This window comes from Sphaerodactylus townsendi, linkage group LG17 (assembly GCF_021028975.2).
Source record: "Sphaerodactylus townsendi isolate TG3544 linkage group LG17, MPM_Stown_v2.3, whole genome shotgun sequence".
Lineage (NCBI taxonomy): Eukaryota > Metazoa > Chordata > Lepidosauria > Squamata > Sphaerodactylidae > Sphaerodactylus > Sphaerodactylus townsendi.
In genome coordinates this window covers 9,313,301-9,330,976 of record NC_059441.1, presented here as the reverse complement: position 1 = coordinate 9,330,976, position 17,676 = coordinate 9,313,301, and the positions used below count along the sequence as shown (strand labels likewise).

Genomic DNA, 17,676 nt, shown 5'->3' with positions numbered 1-17,676 from the left:
CCACGGCTAAGCGCTTCGTCGCAGAGGTGTTCCGTATTCATCATCCTGGCAGCGTCCGTGCCCTCCTGATGAGTATGTGTGAAAAAGCAACCGGGGACGCCCTCTTGGCTTGATTCTCCTGCCTGCATAGCTTTTCCAATAACCCACTTATTTATGCCGAAAACCTGCAATTGCAAAATGCCAGGAACACCCTCTTGGGCTTCGGTTAGCAGCCTCGTCGAAAGCGAACCCTAAAGCTACTGGCTACATGTCAGGATTGGCAGTTCTGTGTTGGGAAAATTCCTGGAGATGTAAAGGCGGTGCACGGAAAGCACAGGGTATAACGCCACAAAGTCCAACCTCCGAAGCAGCCATGTTCTCCAGGGCAACGGTTGTAATTCTGGGAGATCATAGAACCATAGAGTTGGAAGGGACCCCCAAGGGCCATCAAGTCCAGCCCCCTGCCATGCAGGAACACACAATCAAAGCACTCCATCCAGCCTCTCTTTAAAAACCTCCGAAGAAGGAGACTCCACCACACTCCAAGGTTGTGCATTCCCCTGTCGAACAGGCCTGACGGTCAGGAAGTTCTTCCTGATGTTTAGGTGGAACCGCTTTTCCTTCACCTTGACTCCTGGTCCTCGTCTCTGGAGCCGCAGAAAACAAGCTTGCTCCCTCACCAACATGACATCCCATCAGATAATCTAAACGTGGCTATGTCACCTCTTAACCTTCTCTTCTGCAGACTAAACATCCCTAGCTTCCTGAGTCTCTCCTCGTAAGGCATGGATTCCAGACCTTTGACCATTTTGGTTGCCCTCCTCTGGACCCATCCCAGCTTGTCAATATCCTTCTTGAACTGCGGGACACACGTTCACATTCATATATTCCCCAGAGGGCTAAGTGCTTTCCATCTGCCCAGTGGTGGGATCCAAAATTTTTAGTAACAGGTTCCCATGGTGGTGGGATTCAAACTGTGGCGTAGTGCCAATGGGGCTGGGCGGGGCATGATGGGGGCGTGGCCGGGCATTCCGGGGCGTGGCATTCCTGGGCGGGGCTGTGGCAAGGACGCAGCCACTGCGCCGGTCCTTGGGCGGGAAACGAATGCACGCAGGCGCAGGCTGCCACGCACGCCGGTGCACCTCCTGCTAGACTGCTTCGAGTTCTGTGCGTTACTGCTGAGAGGAGGGGCGTAACTAAGGCAAAAACCACGTGGCAAAATCACCAATTAGTAACCCCCTCTCGGGACACGCAAAAAATTAGTAACCTACTCTCGGGAACCTGTGAGAACCTGCTGGATCCCACCTCTGCATCTGCCCCATTTCCTTCTCCTCTCAGTCTCTCTAGGGCAGACAAGTAGACAACACGCATCTTGTGAATGGAATTCCCTATCGGACGCCTCTCCAGTTGCATGATGGGAATCACGGTTGAAAGAGGTGACCAGTGTACCCAATACCTCCCTGCATTTTGCATGAGCTCAGGTTTTCTAGTGCGCCAGTCCATTTTGGATTTCCATATATCATTTTATATTCTGCAGCGTGCATCTGAGAGCTGGAAAATTCTGCACCGGTTATGATTTAAATCCTCTGTTATGCACGTGTCTTTTCCCCCCTCTTGCGCATTAGTCATTATTCAACCTCTTTTAATTAGGTGCACGTCCCTCAAGGCATTCCCATAATTGAAACAGATGTCAAAACCCGGGCAATAAGCGTAATTTAAAAAAATTAGTAAAATTATTTCTCCTACCCATCTCCGTGGCGGTTTTTTTATTTCTATCCACAGAGCATAAATAACGCTAAGCGCAGACTCCACCGACATGTTATGTTTATCTTGGATCACCAGGAACTCTTAGTACCTGTGGCCGTTGCTATGAGCCAAAAGGGGTTTGTTCAGAACTGGTAAAACGGCAAGCATTTTGCATCCTTCGACAGGAGGAAAAAGGAAGACTCTTTGTCTCTGGAACTGAAGTCTTCTTCATGATAGTCCTAAGATCAGGGACCGTCTGCAACATGGTGTCAGAGGCGGAGCTACAAGGGGACCAGGGGGTGCACGTTGCAGCAGGCGCACACCTAGGGGTGCGAAAAATTCAGGTTTCTTTTTTTGTATTTTTAGTGTTTTTTCAGTTTTTGGCCTGCAGGGAGCGCAGTTTTTAGGCTAGCTGCACCAAATTTTCAGGGATTGTTTTGGGAGACTCTCCTGATGATACCACCCAACTTAGGTGAGGTTTGGTTCAGGGGGTCCAAAGTTATGGACTCCCAAAGGGGGTGCCCCATCCCCCATTGTTTCCAATGGGAGCTAATAGGAGATGGGGCTACACCTTTGAGGGTCCATAACTTTGGACCCCCTGAACCACACCTCACCAAACTTGAGTGGTATCATTAGGAGAGTCTACTAAAGACACCCTGAATTTTTGGTACTGCTAGCCTAAAAGCCGCGCCCCCTGCAGGCCAAAAACTGAAAAACACTAAAAAATACAAAAACCGGGGGGGGGGGGTGTGCAAAACTCAGATTTTTGCACCGGGCTCCATTTTCTTTAGCTACGCCTCCGCATGGTGCTCATGCCTCCACCAACACTTGCCCTGGTGCCCGCCAGTGGTTTCTAGAGGAGGAGGGAACCTTCCAAAAACAGATCAAGGGTATGTGATTTCTCCGGGTGGGGCGACAGCTTCCCTGCGACTGAGCAACCCAACCGATATTTTTAAACAAAGCCTCCTTAAATAACGCTTGGTGTGGTTTGGGAAAACGTTTCCGCTTCCGCCATCTTATTCGGGCCTTTCCAAACGACGGAGGAGCCAACCGGCACACGTGCCGCCGCTCTGAATAAACGCTGCTTTCTTCTTTGCCGCGTGAATAAACAGAACGGGATCAGGACTCGTGGTCTCCGGTTTCCTGAAGCAGAAAGTGGCCCTATTTTAAGTTCCAGAATTTATTTATTCCTTGTCATGTTTTTGTTTCCTTGGCATCGGGTCCGTTTCCCCACCCAAAGCTGAGAGAGTCATTTCATCCCGGCCTGAGCTCATTTTTTAAACGGAGAGACTGGTGATACTATTTTTCTCACTCCGCCAACCATGCCACCCCGGGGCTGGAAAGACGGCCAGGAACGAATCTTCTGCCTTTTCCACGACGAATCTGAAAACGAAGCCCCGTCCTCTTCCCCCACCCACCGCACTCTGAATCATTCATTTTCTCCGGCTCCTGCCTCCTCGGCAAATATTCCTCTGTCATCTTGACACCAGTGAGGTTTCCCCCCCCCCCAAAAAAAAAGGGATATTGTGACTTAGAAGGTGACTCTTGAATTTTAACTTTCCTGCTCCAAAATAAATGATCTAAGAGGATTTGCTTCTATGGAAATTCCCACTCATGGCCCCGTTCTCCAGCCTGGGAAACAGATTACAACGGACGATTCCACTAGCTACAGGGGTCTGCAACCTGCGGCTCTCCAGATGTTCATGGACTACTGGTCGCCACATCTCAAAAAGGATATTGAAGAGATAGACAAAGTGCAGAGAAGGGCAACGAGGATGATTGAGGGACTGGAGCACCTTCCTTATGAGGATTGAAGTCTATAAAATTATGCATGGGGTAGAAAATGTTGACAGAGAGAAATTTTTCTCTCTTTCTCACAATACTAGAACCAGGAGGGCAAACACTGAAAATGTTGGGGGGAAGAATTAGGACTAATCAAAGGAAACACTTCTTCACACAATGTGTGATTGGTGTTTGGAAGATGCTGCCACAGGAGGTGCTGATGGCCACTAACCTGGATAGCTTTAAAAGGGGCTTGGACAGATTGATGGAGGAGAAGTCGATTTATGGTGACCAATCTTGATCCTCTTTGATCTGAGATTGCAAATGCCTTAACAGTACAGGTGCTCGGGAGCAACAGCCGCAGAAGGCCATTGCTTTCACATCCTGCAGGTGAGCTCCCAAAGGCACCTGGTGGGCCACTGCGAGTAGCAGAGAGCTGGACTAGATGGACTCTGGTCTGATCCAGCTGGCTTGTTCTTATGTTCTTATGTTCTTACAGTTCCCATCAGCCCCTGCCAGCATGGCCAATTGGAATAGCGACTAGCATTTCCATTCTGATTCTGTCGAATAGGGGACTGAAGCACCGAACGAGCCGTAAAGCCCTGGAAAGGAGTTGATTTTTAGGTACTGAAAACGAAGGAGGGACGCTGCTTTTCCTGAAAGAATCCAGCATAATAAAATCGCCATAATTAGCAACAGATACTTTTGCTATGAGAAGCAATCCTTTATTATGCTTGTGCTTGAAGGCGCACAGTGTTTTTTGGAAGAAGGCATCAAAAGATGCGACTTGCGGCCTCTTGGATAGCTCAAGCAACTCTTTAGGCAGGGAAAATATGGAGCAGAAGAAGAAAATAGCAGGCAGGCAGTTCTGCAGAAAAAGAGAGCGCGGCAGAAGCCGGAAGTCAGAAACCAGAGAAAGGAAATGTTTTTGAAACGGAGGGTTCATTCAAGGCTGCCTCATCCCTTTGTAGTTTCTTCAAGTTTCAGAAGTCAGAAGCCAAGAATTTTCAGAGAATAGTTTTTTACTGACAGAACTTTAAAAACAAACAAACCACATTCTGCACCAGTCAATCTGCTTGTTGTGTTAAAAAAAACACAACCCTTATCTCTGGGATCTGTATCTAAGTCAATCAAATGTCCCCTGGTCCTGATTTACAGTCTCAGGACAACTGCCTGGGTACACCTGAAGATCTGAGGGAAGAAGAAGAAGAAGAAGAAGAAGAAGAAGAAGAAGAAGAAGAAGAAGAAGAAGAAGAAGAAGAAGAAGAAGAAGAAGGAGAAGGAGAAGGAGAAGGAGAAGGAGGAGGAGGAGGAGGAGGAGGAGGGTTGGATTTATTTCCACCCTTTCTCTCCTGTAAGGAGACTCAAGGGGGCTTACAAATTCCTGTCCCTTTCCCCCACTCACAACAAACACCCTGTGAGGAAGGTGGGGCTGAGAGAGCTCCGAAGAACAGTGACTAGCCCAAGGTCACCCAGCTGGCATGTGTTGAAGAAGAAGAAGAGTTGCATTTATATCCCCCCTTTCTCTCCTGTAAGGAGACTCAAGGGGGCTTACAATCTCCTTGCCCTTCCCCCCTCACAACAAACACCCTGTGAGGAAGGTGGGGCTGAGAGAGCTCCGAAGAACAGTGACTAGCCCAAGGTCACCCAGCTGGCATGTGTTGAAGAAGAAGAAGAAGAAGAAGAAGAAGAAGAAGAAGAAGAAGAAGAAGAAGAAGAAGAAGAAGAGTTGCATTTATATCCCCCCTTTCTCTCCTGTAAGTGAGACTCTCATAGGGGGGGGCTTACTATATCTTCCTTGCCCTTCCCCCCTCACAACAAACACCCTGTGAGGTAGGTGGGGCTGAGAGAGCTCCGAAGAACAGTGACTAGCCCAAGGTCACCCAGCTGGCGTGTGTGGGAGTGCACAGGCTAATCTGAATTCCCCAGATAAGCCTCCACAGCTTAGGCGGCAGAGCGGGGACTCAAACCCGGTTCCTCCAGATTAGAGTACACCTGCTCTTAATTGCTACGCCATTACTGCTTTGGAAAGAGAGTTCCAAAGATGTGGGGCCGCTACAGAGAAGGCCCTGTCCCTGTTCAAAATGACCACTCCATGTCTCTGAAGGTGGGAACATCCACAGTAGGGATCAAATGATGACTAGATCGGGTAGGGTTGCCAACTCTGCTTTGGGAGCTGCCTGGAGATTTGGGAAGGGCAGAGTTTGAAGAAGAGAAGGAACTCAGCAGGGGTAGGATGCCACAGAGTCCGTTCACTGCCTCAGAGAGTGACTGGCTCTCCTTCTTTGGAGGTATTTAAACAGAGGTTGGATGAACATATGTCAGGAGTACTTTGATTTGTGTGTTCCTGCATGGCAGGGGAATTGGACTTGATGGTCCTTGGGGTCTCTTCCAACTCTATGATTCTATGAAATACATGCTCTTCAGGCAGACTGAATGTGTGTGCGTAGTTGGCCGCATCCTTGACGTCTGTAAAATCCAAGCTGGTGTTGGCAAAGAAGGTCAACTTGCTTGAGGGCCACACCCGGGTCCCAGTGCCTTAGCAAGAAACTATCATAAACCCAAACATTTATTTTTTTAAAAAACACACGCTGACAACTCGGGGCGGTAAAGATTGAGGCGCGGGCTGAATACTCCCGGGCCTGCTAAAGGAACACCATTGCTCTGGCCGCAAAACATACAGTGCTGCATTTCTTCCCATACATCCACACATAAACAGCTAGACTGGATTGCCGAAGGCTTTCATGGCCGGATTCAACTGGTTGTGGTGGGTTTTCCGGGCTGTGTGGCCGTGGTCTGGTGGATCTTGTTCCTAACGTTTCGCCTGCATCTGAGGCTGGCATCTTCAGAGGTGTATCACGGAGGGAAGTCTGTTACACACGGTGATATACCTCTGAAGATGCCAGCCACAGTTGCAGGCGAAATGTTAGGAACCAGATCCACCAGACCACGGCCACACAGCCCGGAAAACCCACCAGAACCTGCTAGACTGGAGTCCAGAAACATCTGAGTTTTCTTTTATGGAGCTTTGACTCCCAAAAGCTCTCCTCCTCCTCCTCCTCCTCCTTCTCCTCCTCCTCCTCTGCCGCCGCCGCCGCCGCTACTGGTCTCTACTCTAGCTCTTCTACTGCAGACCAGCAAACCTGCCCTCAGTCCACAAATGAATTCTGGATGGTGAACTCTGCTCCACACTGCAGCCATTTTGCAGTACAGAACTTCTGCAGAATTCAGGCTGTGGTTGCTACATGGCTGATTTCTGAATAATTATGACTCAACGCCTTGCTGTGATCTCCGTTCTTCGCGATTGCTCTCTTCCCTGCCAGCGACGGGGCACCTTGTGTAATCTCACCTGCGCAGAAAACCACAGCCCTGCCCCAGCCTCGGAGAGACAAGGAGGCCGTCTCCAAGCCAAGTGCTTTTGCAGGAACCGAGAAGGACCCATAAGTGCCCTCCCTGGTCGGTTTGTCCCGACGTCGTTTGCGCAGAGTTTGATGGGGCCGGCTTTATAGGCTGCTTGCTGAGATACAATACTAGAACCAGGGGGCATTCATTGAAAATGCTGGGGGGGGGGGGGAAGAATTAGGACTAATAAAAGGAAACACTTCTTCACGCAACGTGTGAACGGTGTTTGGAATATGCTGCCACAGGAGGTGGTGATGGCCACTCACCTGGATAGCTTTAAAAGGGGCTTGGACAGATTGATGGAGGAGAAGTTGATCTATGGCTCCCAATCTTGATCCTCTTTGATCTGAGATTGCAAATGCCTGAACAGACCAGGTGATCGGGAGCAACAGCCGCAGAAGGCCCTTGCTTTCACATCCTGCACGTGAGCTCCCAAAGGCACCTGGTGGGCCACTGCGAGTAGCAGAGTGCTGGACTAGATGGACTCTGGTCTGATCCAGCTAGCTTGTTCTTATGTTCTTATGTTCTTAATTATCATGTTGCATGTTCCAGAAGGGCAGGGTCGCGCACAGATTATGTACATTACAATGTCTGTGCTCCCATGCTCTTGGTGCACCACGCCCGTCGGCTTCTGGGGCGGGAAAGACTGAGGGCTGGCAAAGTCCTGCCCCCCCCCTTCAGAAAAACAAAGTACCTGAAGCAAAACACCCCCTCGGCAGTGGTGGGATCCAAAAATTTTAGTAACAGGTTCCCTCGCCAGCCCACCCCCCTCAGCAAAGGGGGCAGAGGCGTACCTAGGCAAACCTGAGCCCTGGGCAAAACCTGAGTTGGATGCCCCCCCCATGGGCAGCCACCCCACCACGACCCCCCAATTTTTTTTTTTGAACCAGGTCATTTCTAAATCATCATCACATTATAGAACATGCCCCAACTCACAAATCTGAACACAGCAATGGTGAAACACACAGGTTCTTTGATAGAGACTGGTGAGATAAAAGGTACGAAAGGCTGACCCAATTAGTAACCCCCTCTTGGCACACACAAATAATTAAGGAGCGTTTGAACAAAAAAGAAAAATCTTCCCTCTTCTTAACTCAGCAACTGTTTCTTAACGCCTCTCCGCAACGCAGAGAAAACGTGTCTGTGGCCATAACCTTTGTCGTGTGGACAAATACTTAATTAGCAGAGTGAATGCAATAATGAGGCAGAGACCGGTTGCTTTACTGAAATAAAGTTTACTTACTATAGGGAAGGGAAACTTGGAAGAAAAACAATACACATCTTTCTTACTAGCTAGCACCAACAGCCAGCTTGCTGCTTAGACTATTACATGGCTACTAAGCTATGGATAGAGTGAACAGAACTGAACTGAACTGAACACGTGCAGAGTGCAACACAAAGAAGATATATCTAAAGCCTACGTGCAGACCTGCATGTAGCCCACCCAACCAATAGGTATCAATTACCTGGTCACTGACGTCTGACCTCACTAACTAATTAGCATGCAACAATTAACTCCTTGTTGCTGCTAGAACACAGCCATACAGCCCGGAAACCACACAGCACCCCAAATAACTCCTTCATTACTGGATTGTGTTACTGGCACTTGCCAAATCCCATCAGGATCCCACCTCTGCCCCTCTGACTGCACAGAGGAATGTGGAAAGATCCCTAATACGTCTCCCAAGATTATAGCTGGATCTACAGACGTCGGTTCCCCTGGAAGGCCGCAACAGCTTTGGAAGGCGCCACATTCATACCAAGCCCCCTCCCCGTCCCCGAATCCCACCCCAAATCTACAGGGCTTTCCCAACCCAGAGTTGGCAACCCTGCCTTCACCCCAGTCCGCTTCGGTGCCAGGAATAGCACTCTCTTTGCAAACAAACAGCAACTGCGAGTCAACACTGCTGGGGAAACAGATCCTAATTTAATAATCGGCCTGGCCAACGCAGGGATCGTCGGCTCTCGCCAGCCTGTGGCACAGAGGAGAAAGAGAAAGGCGGCTGGCTGCAGCTCCTTTTATGGAAGTTGCGGCCCGTGGCAGAGCTGGAGCCAATCCATCGTAGCGCCAGGCGTGCCCTGCGCCCAAGAACAGGGTGCATCTCCACAGGGTCACTTAAGCCCCTGAGCACATAAATCGGGGCCTTCCCCACCCTGTCTGGCAGAGGGGAGGCATCTCAAAGGGTGGTGGCTGCAGACCGGGAGCCAGCGCAGGATCAAGTAACCGCCTCAAATGAACTGTGGAGGGTCAACAGAGGTTCTTGGCTGCCTGAAGTGCACACACAAAACAGGACAAGCTAGAATTGCAGTTGGTTGTGGTGGGTTTCCCGGGCTGCGTGGCCGTGGTCTGGTGGATCTTGCTCCTGAGGAGCAGCAGTGACGTAGGAGGTTAAGAGCTCGTGTATCTAATCTGGAGGAACCGGGTTTGATTCCCCGCTCTGCCGCCTGAGCTGTGGAGGCCTATCTGGGGAATTCAGATTAGCCTGGGCACTCCCACACACGCCAGCTGGGTGACCTTGGGCTGGTCACAGCTTCTTGGAGCTCTCTCAGCCCCACCCACATCACAGGGCGTTTGTTGTGAGTGGGGAAGGGCAAGGAGATTGTAAGCCCCTTTGAGTCTCCTATAGGAGAGAAAGCGGGGATATCAATCCAATCTTCTTCTTCTTTTTCTTCTTCTTCTTCTTCTTCACAATAACTCTCCCCTGAAAAGCACAGTAGAAAAGAACCCTCATACAGGAGTTTATGGAGATGAGGCAAGAGGATGTCACAACTGAAGGCTCCGATGATGCTGTCCGTGGGAGCTCCGTGGCCACGTAGGAGTCGTCCCGGCTATTCATTAATTTAATTGTCTGAGCATCCCTGGGGTGAGAGAAGTCACCAGCAACTTGTCCCAGATGCTACCCTCAGTCATTAAGCGTTATTAAAGTTGGACGTGGCTCGTCTGCTGCCCTGGTCTGATTGGATTAAAAATTGGGGGTGTGCTTGTTGTGTTAACAGGGACCTGGATGACATCATTCGAGTGGGGGGGGATGGGCTGGTAACCTCATTGCTCCGTCTCATTCGTCTTCTTGCCAAAGCCTTCCCTTCTGGTCAGGACGCAGGGTCAGAAATCTTTCACCGTGAAAAATCTTGTTGGCCTCTAAAGCAGTGATGGCGAACCTTTTCGAGACTGAGTGCCCAAATTGCAACCCAAAACCCACTTATTTATCACAAAGTGCCAACACGGCAATTTAACCTGAATACTGAGGTTTTAGTTTAGCAAAAACGGTTGGCTCCGAGGCGCGCATTACTCGGGAGTAAGTTTGGTGGTAGTCGGTGGCTTTGCTTTGAAGCAACCGTGCAACTCTTCCAACGGGTGAATCACGACCTTAGGAGGGTTTAGAAGCAAGCCCCATTGCCAGCAACTGAGCTTACTCCCAAGTAAAGGATTGCGCTTTAGTTCTTCCCGTGAAAATCAGTGGGGTTTAACAGCACTTAACAGGGTTACCTACACGTCGTGCCCAGCGGCCCAGGCCAGTCCAGATGTATGGGGGGGCGATTTTCTGCCCCCCACATGATGAACTCTGTGCACATGTGCACTCAGAGAGGGCTCTGAGTGCCACCTCTGGCACCTGTGCCATAGGTTCGCCACCACTGCTCTAAGGTGCGGCTGGATTCGATTCTAGCTGCTGCAGATTTTTAATGGGTATGCTTTAAGCCAGCGTGGTGTAGTGGGTAAGAGCGGCAGACTCTAATCCGGAGAACCAGGTTTGATTCCCCACCCCTCCATATGAGCGGCGGACTCTCATCCGGTGAACCAGACTTGTTTCCCTGTTCGTATGCCTGAAGCCTGCTGGGTGACCTTGGGCTAGTCACAGTTCTCTCCGAACTCTCTCAGCCCCACCTGCCTCACAAGGTGTCTGTGGTGGGGAGAGGAAGGGAAGGACTGGTTGTTGCGGGTTTTCCAGGCTGTGTGGCCGTGGTCTGGTGGATCTTGTCACAAGATCCACCAGACCGGGGGTCTTCAAACTATGGCCCTCCAGATGTTCATGGAGAAGGCCATTGCTCTCACCTCCTGCATGTGAGCTCCCAAAGGCACCTGGTGGGCCACTGCGAGTAGCAGAGAGCTGGACTAGATGGACCCTGGTCTGATCCAGCTGGCTTGTTCTTATGTTCTTATGTTCTTATGACTACAATTCCTATCCGCCCCTGCCACCATGGCCAAGTGGCAGGGCTGATGGGAATTGTAGTTCATGAACATCTGGGGGGCCATAGTTTGAAGACCCCTGCAACAGACCACGGCCACACAGCCCGGAAAACCCACTACAACCAGTTGAATCCGGCCGTGAAAGCCTTCGACAATACATGGAAGGGAAGGAGTTTGTAAGTCCCTTTGAGACTCCTTACAGGAGAGAAAGGCAGGGTATATAAACCCAAACTCTTCTACTGTTCTTCTTCTTGGTTAGACACCTAGAGGATAGCTCAGGATGAATGCGAGAAAGGACAACACAAAAGGAATCCGTGGCAAACATCTGAGCACAAATGTCTTGGCAGACTAGTCAACCTTGAAAAGGTCCCCCTAAATCCAGAAAGCCTCAAAACTGCCCCTTTAGGAAATCAAGTGACATTCCTAATGTGGAAGAATGGGAAAAGAAAATAACACCCACAATATCTGTTGACGGACTGACTTGGAAAATAAGAAACAATCCCGAAAAATGTAATACAAATTGGGACTTGATAATAAAATATTTAAATAAATAAGGGAATATAATTGGTTTGTGAAATGTTGTCGACATTTACCAAGTATATTTTTTATGGAATATTGGACTTAATGTGTGTGGGGTTTTTTTCTGTTTGATTTCTAAATGGCAAGACAGCTCCTTCTTTTGATTTCCTTCGTTTCAAATTTGTTCAAGCTAATGCATTTATAATTTATATATTCACACGTATAGATCATGTACGCATTAACTTTACATATTGCACATGACGGTATACTGATTTGATTGTACCGAATTCAACGAGTTTGTTGTAATGATTGAAAAGGTTAATAGACATAAAAACTGAACAATCGGTTCAGAGGATTATAAACTGCTAGAAATGCTACATTATTTAACAATTAATTGTATTTCTTAGGAGAAGTCGCTCCTTATATAGACAGATTATAGAATGAATTTATTTAATCGCATCAATTTTTTGTATTATATCTAAGTAAAATCTAAAATATATCTATTTTAGATTTATAATTCTATTATATATTGTTTGCTGTTGATGCTATTACTTATGTATGTCATTAATAACAAAATGCAAAAATAAAAGTTATTAAAAAAGAAAAGGTTAATAGACATATATTATTTTTTAAAATTTTTTTAAAAACCCTGCTCCCTTAGGTATTGCAGGAGCAATTTATGGTATCTAGGATACAGACCCCATCAGCCCCTGCCAGCATGGCCAATTGGCCAATTGGCCATGCTGGCAGGGGCTGATGGGAATTGTAGTCCATGAACATCTGGAGTGCCATAGGTTCGCCACCACGGCTTTAGTAAGAGTGGAAGGGAGAAATGTATGGCTTGGTGCAGGGGTAGGGAACCTGCGGCTCTCCAGATGTTCAGGAACTGCAATTCCCATCAGCCTCTGTCAGCATGGCCAATTGGCCATGCTGGTAGCGGCTGATGGGAATTGTAGTTCCTGAACATCTGGAGAGCCGCAGGTTCCCTACCCCTGGCTTAGTGGGAAATTTCATGGGGAGCACGTGGGCGTGTGCAGAGCGCCACGGTGTCCCCAAGCTGGAAACCCATGACCCAACTCACCTGTCTGGCTCTCCCTCTCTCTCTTTCTACAGGTGAGAAGCCTTTCGAATGCAGCTGGGAAGACTGCAACAAGAAGTTTGCGCGTTCCGACGAGCTGGCGCGGCACTTTCGCACCCACACCGGGGAGAAGAAGTTCGGCTGCCCTCTCTGCCAGAAGCGCTTCATGCGCAGCGACCACCTCACGAAGCACGCCCGCCGGCACGCCAACTTCCACCCCAGCATGCTCAAGCGGAGGAGCGGGAGCAGTTCTCTGGCGGGCTCTGTGAGCGACTACAGCCGCTCGGATGCTTCCAGCCCCACCATCAGCCCTGCCAGCTCCCCGTAGGCCTTCCTGCACTGGATTCCAGCACTTTGCTCTTATGGTTATACATATTTTTTGGAGTTTTTAATTCGCATTGAGCACACCGCTTCTTTTTTAAAACACCCTCTTTTGCTCCATTTTTCAAAACATTGCGTGTAGTCTGCAATTCTGCAATCCCCAGCAAAGATCCTTCGCCACGGCCGAGCAGACAAGTAGAACTAAATCTGCACATTATCTCTGCCGGCAACTTTGGTGGGTTAATATTTCTGGGGACGGAGGATTCCCCCCTTCCTCTTCTAAAGCCTTAACAAGATGCTCTCATGGATAGTTTATAATTTAAACGGGAAAAAAACCCACGGCGTTTGCTCGAGCGGCGAAGCAAATTTCGTTTGAACAGACTGTACAATCGAGCGCTAAAGAACGCATTCATCCGGGTCCGATTTTTTCCCCGCCCTCTTCTTCTCATCTTTCTCAGGGATACATATTTATGTGACGCTGTAAGTACGTTGGAGACACGCCTCCCTAAACAGATCTGCACTCAAAACATTTGTGTTGAGGGTTTGTTTCCCTCCGCACGGGCTGAGGAGGAAAGCAGTCCCGGACGCTGTGCTCGCAGAACTTGGTTTCACCGTTTGCTACAAATATACAAGGTGGGGAAGGAAAAATTGGAGCGCAAGAGGGCATGACCCATGCCGCTTCATTCCATTTTTCTTTATCGCCGAAAGCCATTTCATACTGAGATGATTCTACCACACCAGCTTCCTGCTGTAAAAGAGTTTTTCTACAAAGTTGTTGGGTTTTTAAAGAGAAAACTTTGGAGGGTGGGGTGGTAAGGTTCTTTTTTTTTAATGAGATGCCTTAATCGTTGTCATTTTTAATAGAGGGGAATGTATTTACACTGAAGAACAGATTATTTAAAGAATACAGTTGTAGGACCATGCTTTTGAGGCATTACAACTCCTGGCCCGACCGGAAGTTCTGCTGTGCCGGCCCCACTGATATGGATGGGGGTCTTAGGAAAGGCCTTCCTTGAAGATGGGTCTCTGTATCCTCAAGTCTCTGAGCTGCTTCTCTATCCCACAACAAACAAACAGAAAGAGCAAGCCGCACAGAACTTGATCGACTTGAACTGCTTCTGCTTACAAAATATGCAAAACTGGGGGAGGGGGGGGGGAAACCGTGTGTCTGAATTCATCAAAACTTTATCGAGGTACTCGTCTGCCCTAAAGTGGCTGGATTCCGGTAAGCCGAACATCCCCTTCCCGAGCAGAAACCATCGTTTCGATATCGCGACCGTAGCTACAAGCTGTCAAATCAAACCCGAGTAGTCGTAATCGCAAAATGTTTTCTTACTGGAAAAAAAAGAGAGAGAGGAAAACCCGCATCTGGAAAGTGTTACAAAACATGGTGTTTAGAGCAACAGTACTTCACATTTCTCCTACATCCTTAGCGTTGTGTGCATGGTGTTTCTGGATATGAGAACTTCCCTCCCTAGAAGGTCCCTAGGTATGGATTCCAATCTTCCCGGCTGCTTCAGCAGGGCTCTCACCTTGCCGCAAGCCTCGTCCTAACACCTCTAGGTCTGGGAGTGTCCAAGACAACCACTCCCACCTGCAGAGGGGCAGGCCGGTGTTGGTCACCTGATATGGTAGCCTACCTTCAAAAGCATGACGGCCAATTCAAAGATAATCATCCAAATGCAGCAAGATCTGAGCACACAAGCTGATTTAGATGTTTATCTCGATGCTTACTGAATTGGTTTGGGAAACATGCATATTTTTTTTCATGCAAAGGGGAACGTGGCATCTTTCCCTGTGCTTGACCAAGTTGCTTGTGGCTATTGCTGGATCAGGCCCAAGATGTGCAACTTCTAGGGTGGCCAACTGGAGTTCTCCCAAAATCACATCAGATCTCAGACGACAGAGATCGGTTTCCCTTGCAGAAAATGGCGGCTCCGGAGGGCGGAGTTTGTGGAATTATATCTCGCTGAGGTCTCCCTCTTCCTCAAACCCGGCCCTCGCTAGGCTCCACCCTAAAATCTACAGGTATTCCCCAACCTCGTACTAGCAACCCTAGATGCCTTAACTAGGAACGGGTCTCTACTTTACAAATCTGGCGAAGGGAAACGTTGAGAGATTTTGGAGATCTCATTATTGTTGGATCGCCAGGTTCGGATGCTGCATACTAAAGATTTCAGGTGCTTCTCTTTATGATCATATTCCATTTTTTAAAAAGAATATATATTACTGTAAGTGATAAATGCAGTCAACTGTAGCACAGTAAAAGAGACTCTGTAATCCCATAACTGCTGTTTACTCCCCTCTACATTCCAAAGTGTCTTAACCAAGATTTCATTGCTTTGCGGTGAATTCCGTTTTGCCAGCTTATTATCTTTTTTTTAATGTACTGTATATTAACCGTCAGAGAAAAAACAATATGTCATCAATATGCAATTAGTTTCTAGGTACATGCAAATATTGTTCCAAGAATCGGGCACTCTCTGTACTGTATCACCCTCTACCCCGTAAACAAAGGTCAACGCGTAGATAATTCAGTATTTTATGGGCATCAGTTTCAAAGTTCACCTTCAGAGGTAGACTTCCCACTAGCTATAAAATGAGCTAAGTAGAACTTGCCGGGGTGGATTTACAACTGGGTATTGAAAGAAAGGACTAGTTTAGTACCATTACCAGAGGACAAAGTTCCTCTGTTGAGTCACCAGACGTTTGTAAGCTTGAAGAAAGCCATGACATCCTGTTCCCAAAACTAAAACAATAAGATTCGTAGGGGCGCCCAACTAGAGGGATTTTGAAGGCTACCTGAACAGCAAAATTCACATTCTAAACAAAATGGTAGCGGCTGTACCTGGAGACGTGGTCAACAGGGGAGGGCAAAGAACCCAAGACCACTAGCAAAGGAGCAGTTGCTTCCTCCAGGCCTTAGGAACGTACCCTGTTTCCCTGAATATAAGACATCCCCGGAAAATAAGACGTACTAGAGGTTTTGCTGAAGTGCGAAATATAAGGCATCCCCTGAAAGTTAGACGTAGCAAAGTTTTTGTTTGGAAGCATGCCTGACGAACAGAATACAGAAATATAAGACATCCCCTGAAAATAAGACATAGCGCATCTTTGGGAGCAAAAATTAATATAAGACACTGTCTTATTTTCGGGGAAACACGGTAGTTCACTACGAGAGCTGTGAGACTTCAGAAACTAAAGTCTAATCTAGCCTTGGCTATCAACCCTTTAAGTGGCATTAGCTGTTTCTCCAAGGAAACTGTATTTATTTTCTTCAGTCTCTTACTTGGTAGCAGGGCGGGAACCTATCACACCCAAGCAATAATGAATGGTACTCTACGTTTAATCATTCCTCTCTTAGGTAAAGCTTGGCCCAAGGGGCCGAGTGGCTTCAAAGGACACCGGGGCGGCCCTGTTTTCATGGGTGCCAACAGTGTGTGGTCCATGCACGAACCGAGAGCTACATGCAGGCAACCCTTTGCGTGACTCCGCAAGAGATCACCAGGGGGATCATCACGAGGCATGCAAACGTGGCAACGTTTTGGGGCTGATTTGGCATCAAGTCCACAGTACAGTGAATCCAAGACAGGCAAAGGCTGAGGATGTATCTCCACAACCATGTCCAGCCTTGTTACCTGAAATGCCAAGAACTGAACTGGGGATTTTGTAGAGCCAAATCGGACGTCCTCCGCCACTGAGATGTGAATCCTCTCCACAGAACTGCTTGCTCTTAAAACTACTTGGTGGTAGTGGAAGGTGGCATCAAGTCACGGCTGACTTATGGGAACCCTGTAGGGCAGGGATCTGCAATCTATGGCTCTCCAGATGTTCGTGGACTACAATTCCCATCAGCCCCTCTGCCAGCATGGCCAAGTGGCAGGCTTCCTGCTTGGCTTCCGATAATGGGATAGCCCAGGGGTCTGCAACCTGCGGCTCTCCAGATGTTCATGGACTACAATTCCCATCAAGCCTTCTGCCAGCATGGCCAAGTGGTAGGCTTCCTGCTTGGCTTCCGATATTGGGCTAGCCCAGGGGTCTGCAACCTGCGGCTCTCCAGATGTTCATGGACTACAATTCCCATCAGCCCCTGCCACCAGGGCCAATTGGCCATGGTGGCAGGGGCTGATGGGAATTGTAGTCCATGAACATCTGGAGAGCCGCAGGTTGCAGACCTCTGGGCTAGTGTGAACCATCTACGTCAGGGCCAAACGACTTACTCACCCTTCATCTCAGAATAATATACAAGAACAAATATGGTCAGAACTATGACCCTTGGGTATGTTATCGAAAAGGGAACGAGTTGTCTAGGAATTAACTCTGGATCCTGCTAGTTTAGGGACCGGGGAAGCGTGAACAAAGTTTCTAACGCTCCTCTGAGATATAAACAAAGCCATCTCCGTTCTTTCACATAAGTTATAGTAACCATCAAACAAAACACTCAGGGTTTGCTAATGGCAGCTGTCTCTCTGCTGTTCAGAGGCAGCTGGAGAAAAACAACAACTCATTTTAGCCTTAGTAGATTGTTATTAGTGTAAAGCGCATCCGGTCTGATGTAAATTCTGTTTGGGGTTTTTAAATGGGGAAGGGCTCTTTAGCAGCGAGACAGGAGAGCAGGTACAGACACACCTCTTCCTCCTTTGTGTGTGTGTGTGTGTGTGGT

General features: G+C 48.4%; 1 protein-coding gene across 2 annotated transcripts in view; it reads left to right on the top strand.

Annotated features, from left to right (window-relative positions):
- KLF13 (Kruppel like factor 13) overlaps window positions 1-17,676 on the top strand; it is a 57,005-nt gene that overhangs the window by 23,353 nt on the left and 15,976 nt on the right. Inside the window, exon 2 of one of the 2 annotated variants that reach the window (XR_007243232.1) lies at window positions 12,728-15,671. Coding sequence is in view for 1 of the 2 variants with exons in the window: in XM_048481655.1 (XP_048337612.1) it covers window positions 12,728-13,020 (293 nt within the window). In the remaining variant the exon portion in view is untranslated. Of the gene's footprint in view, window positions 1-12,727; window positions 16,041-17,676 lie in introns of those variants that run through there. The other variant, XM_048481655.1, reaches the window with a different exon arrangement.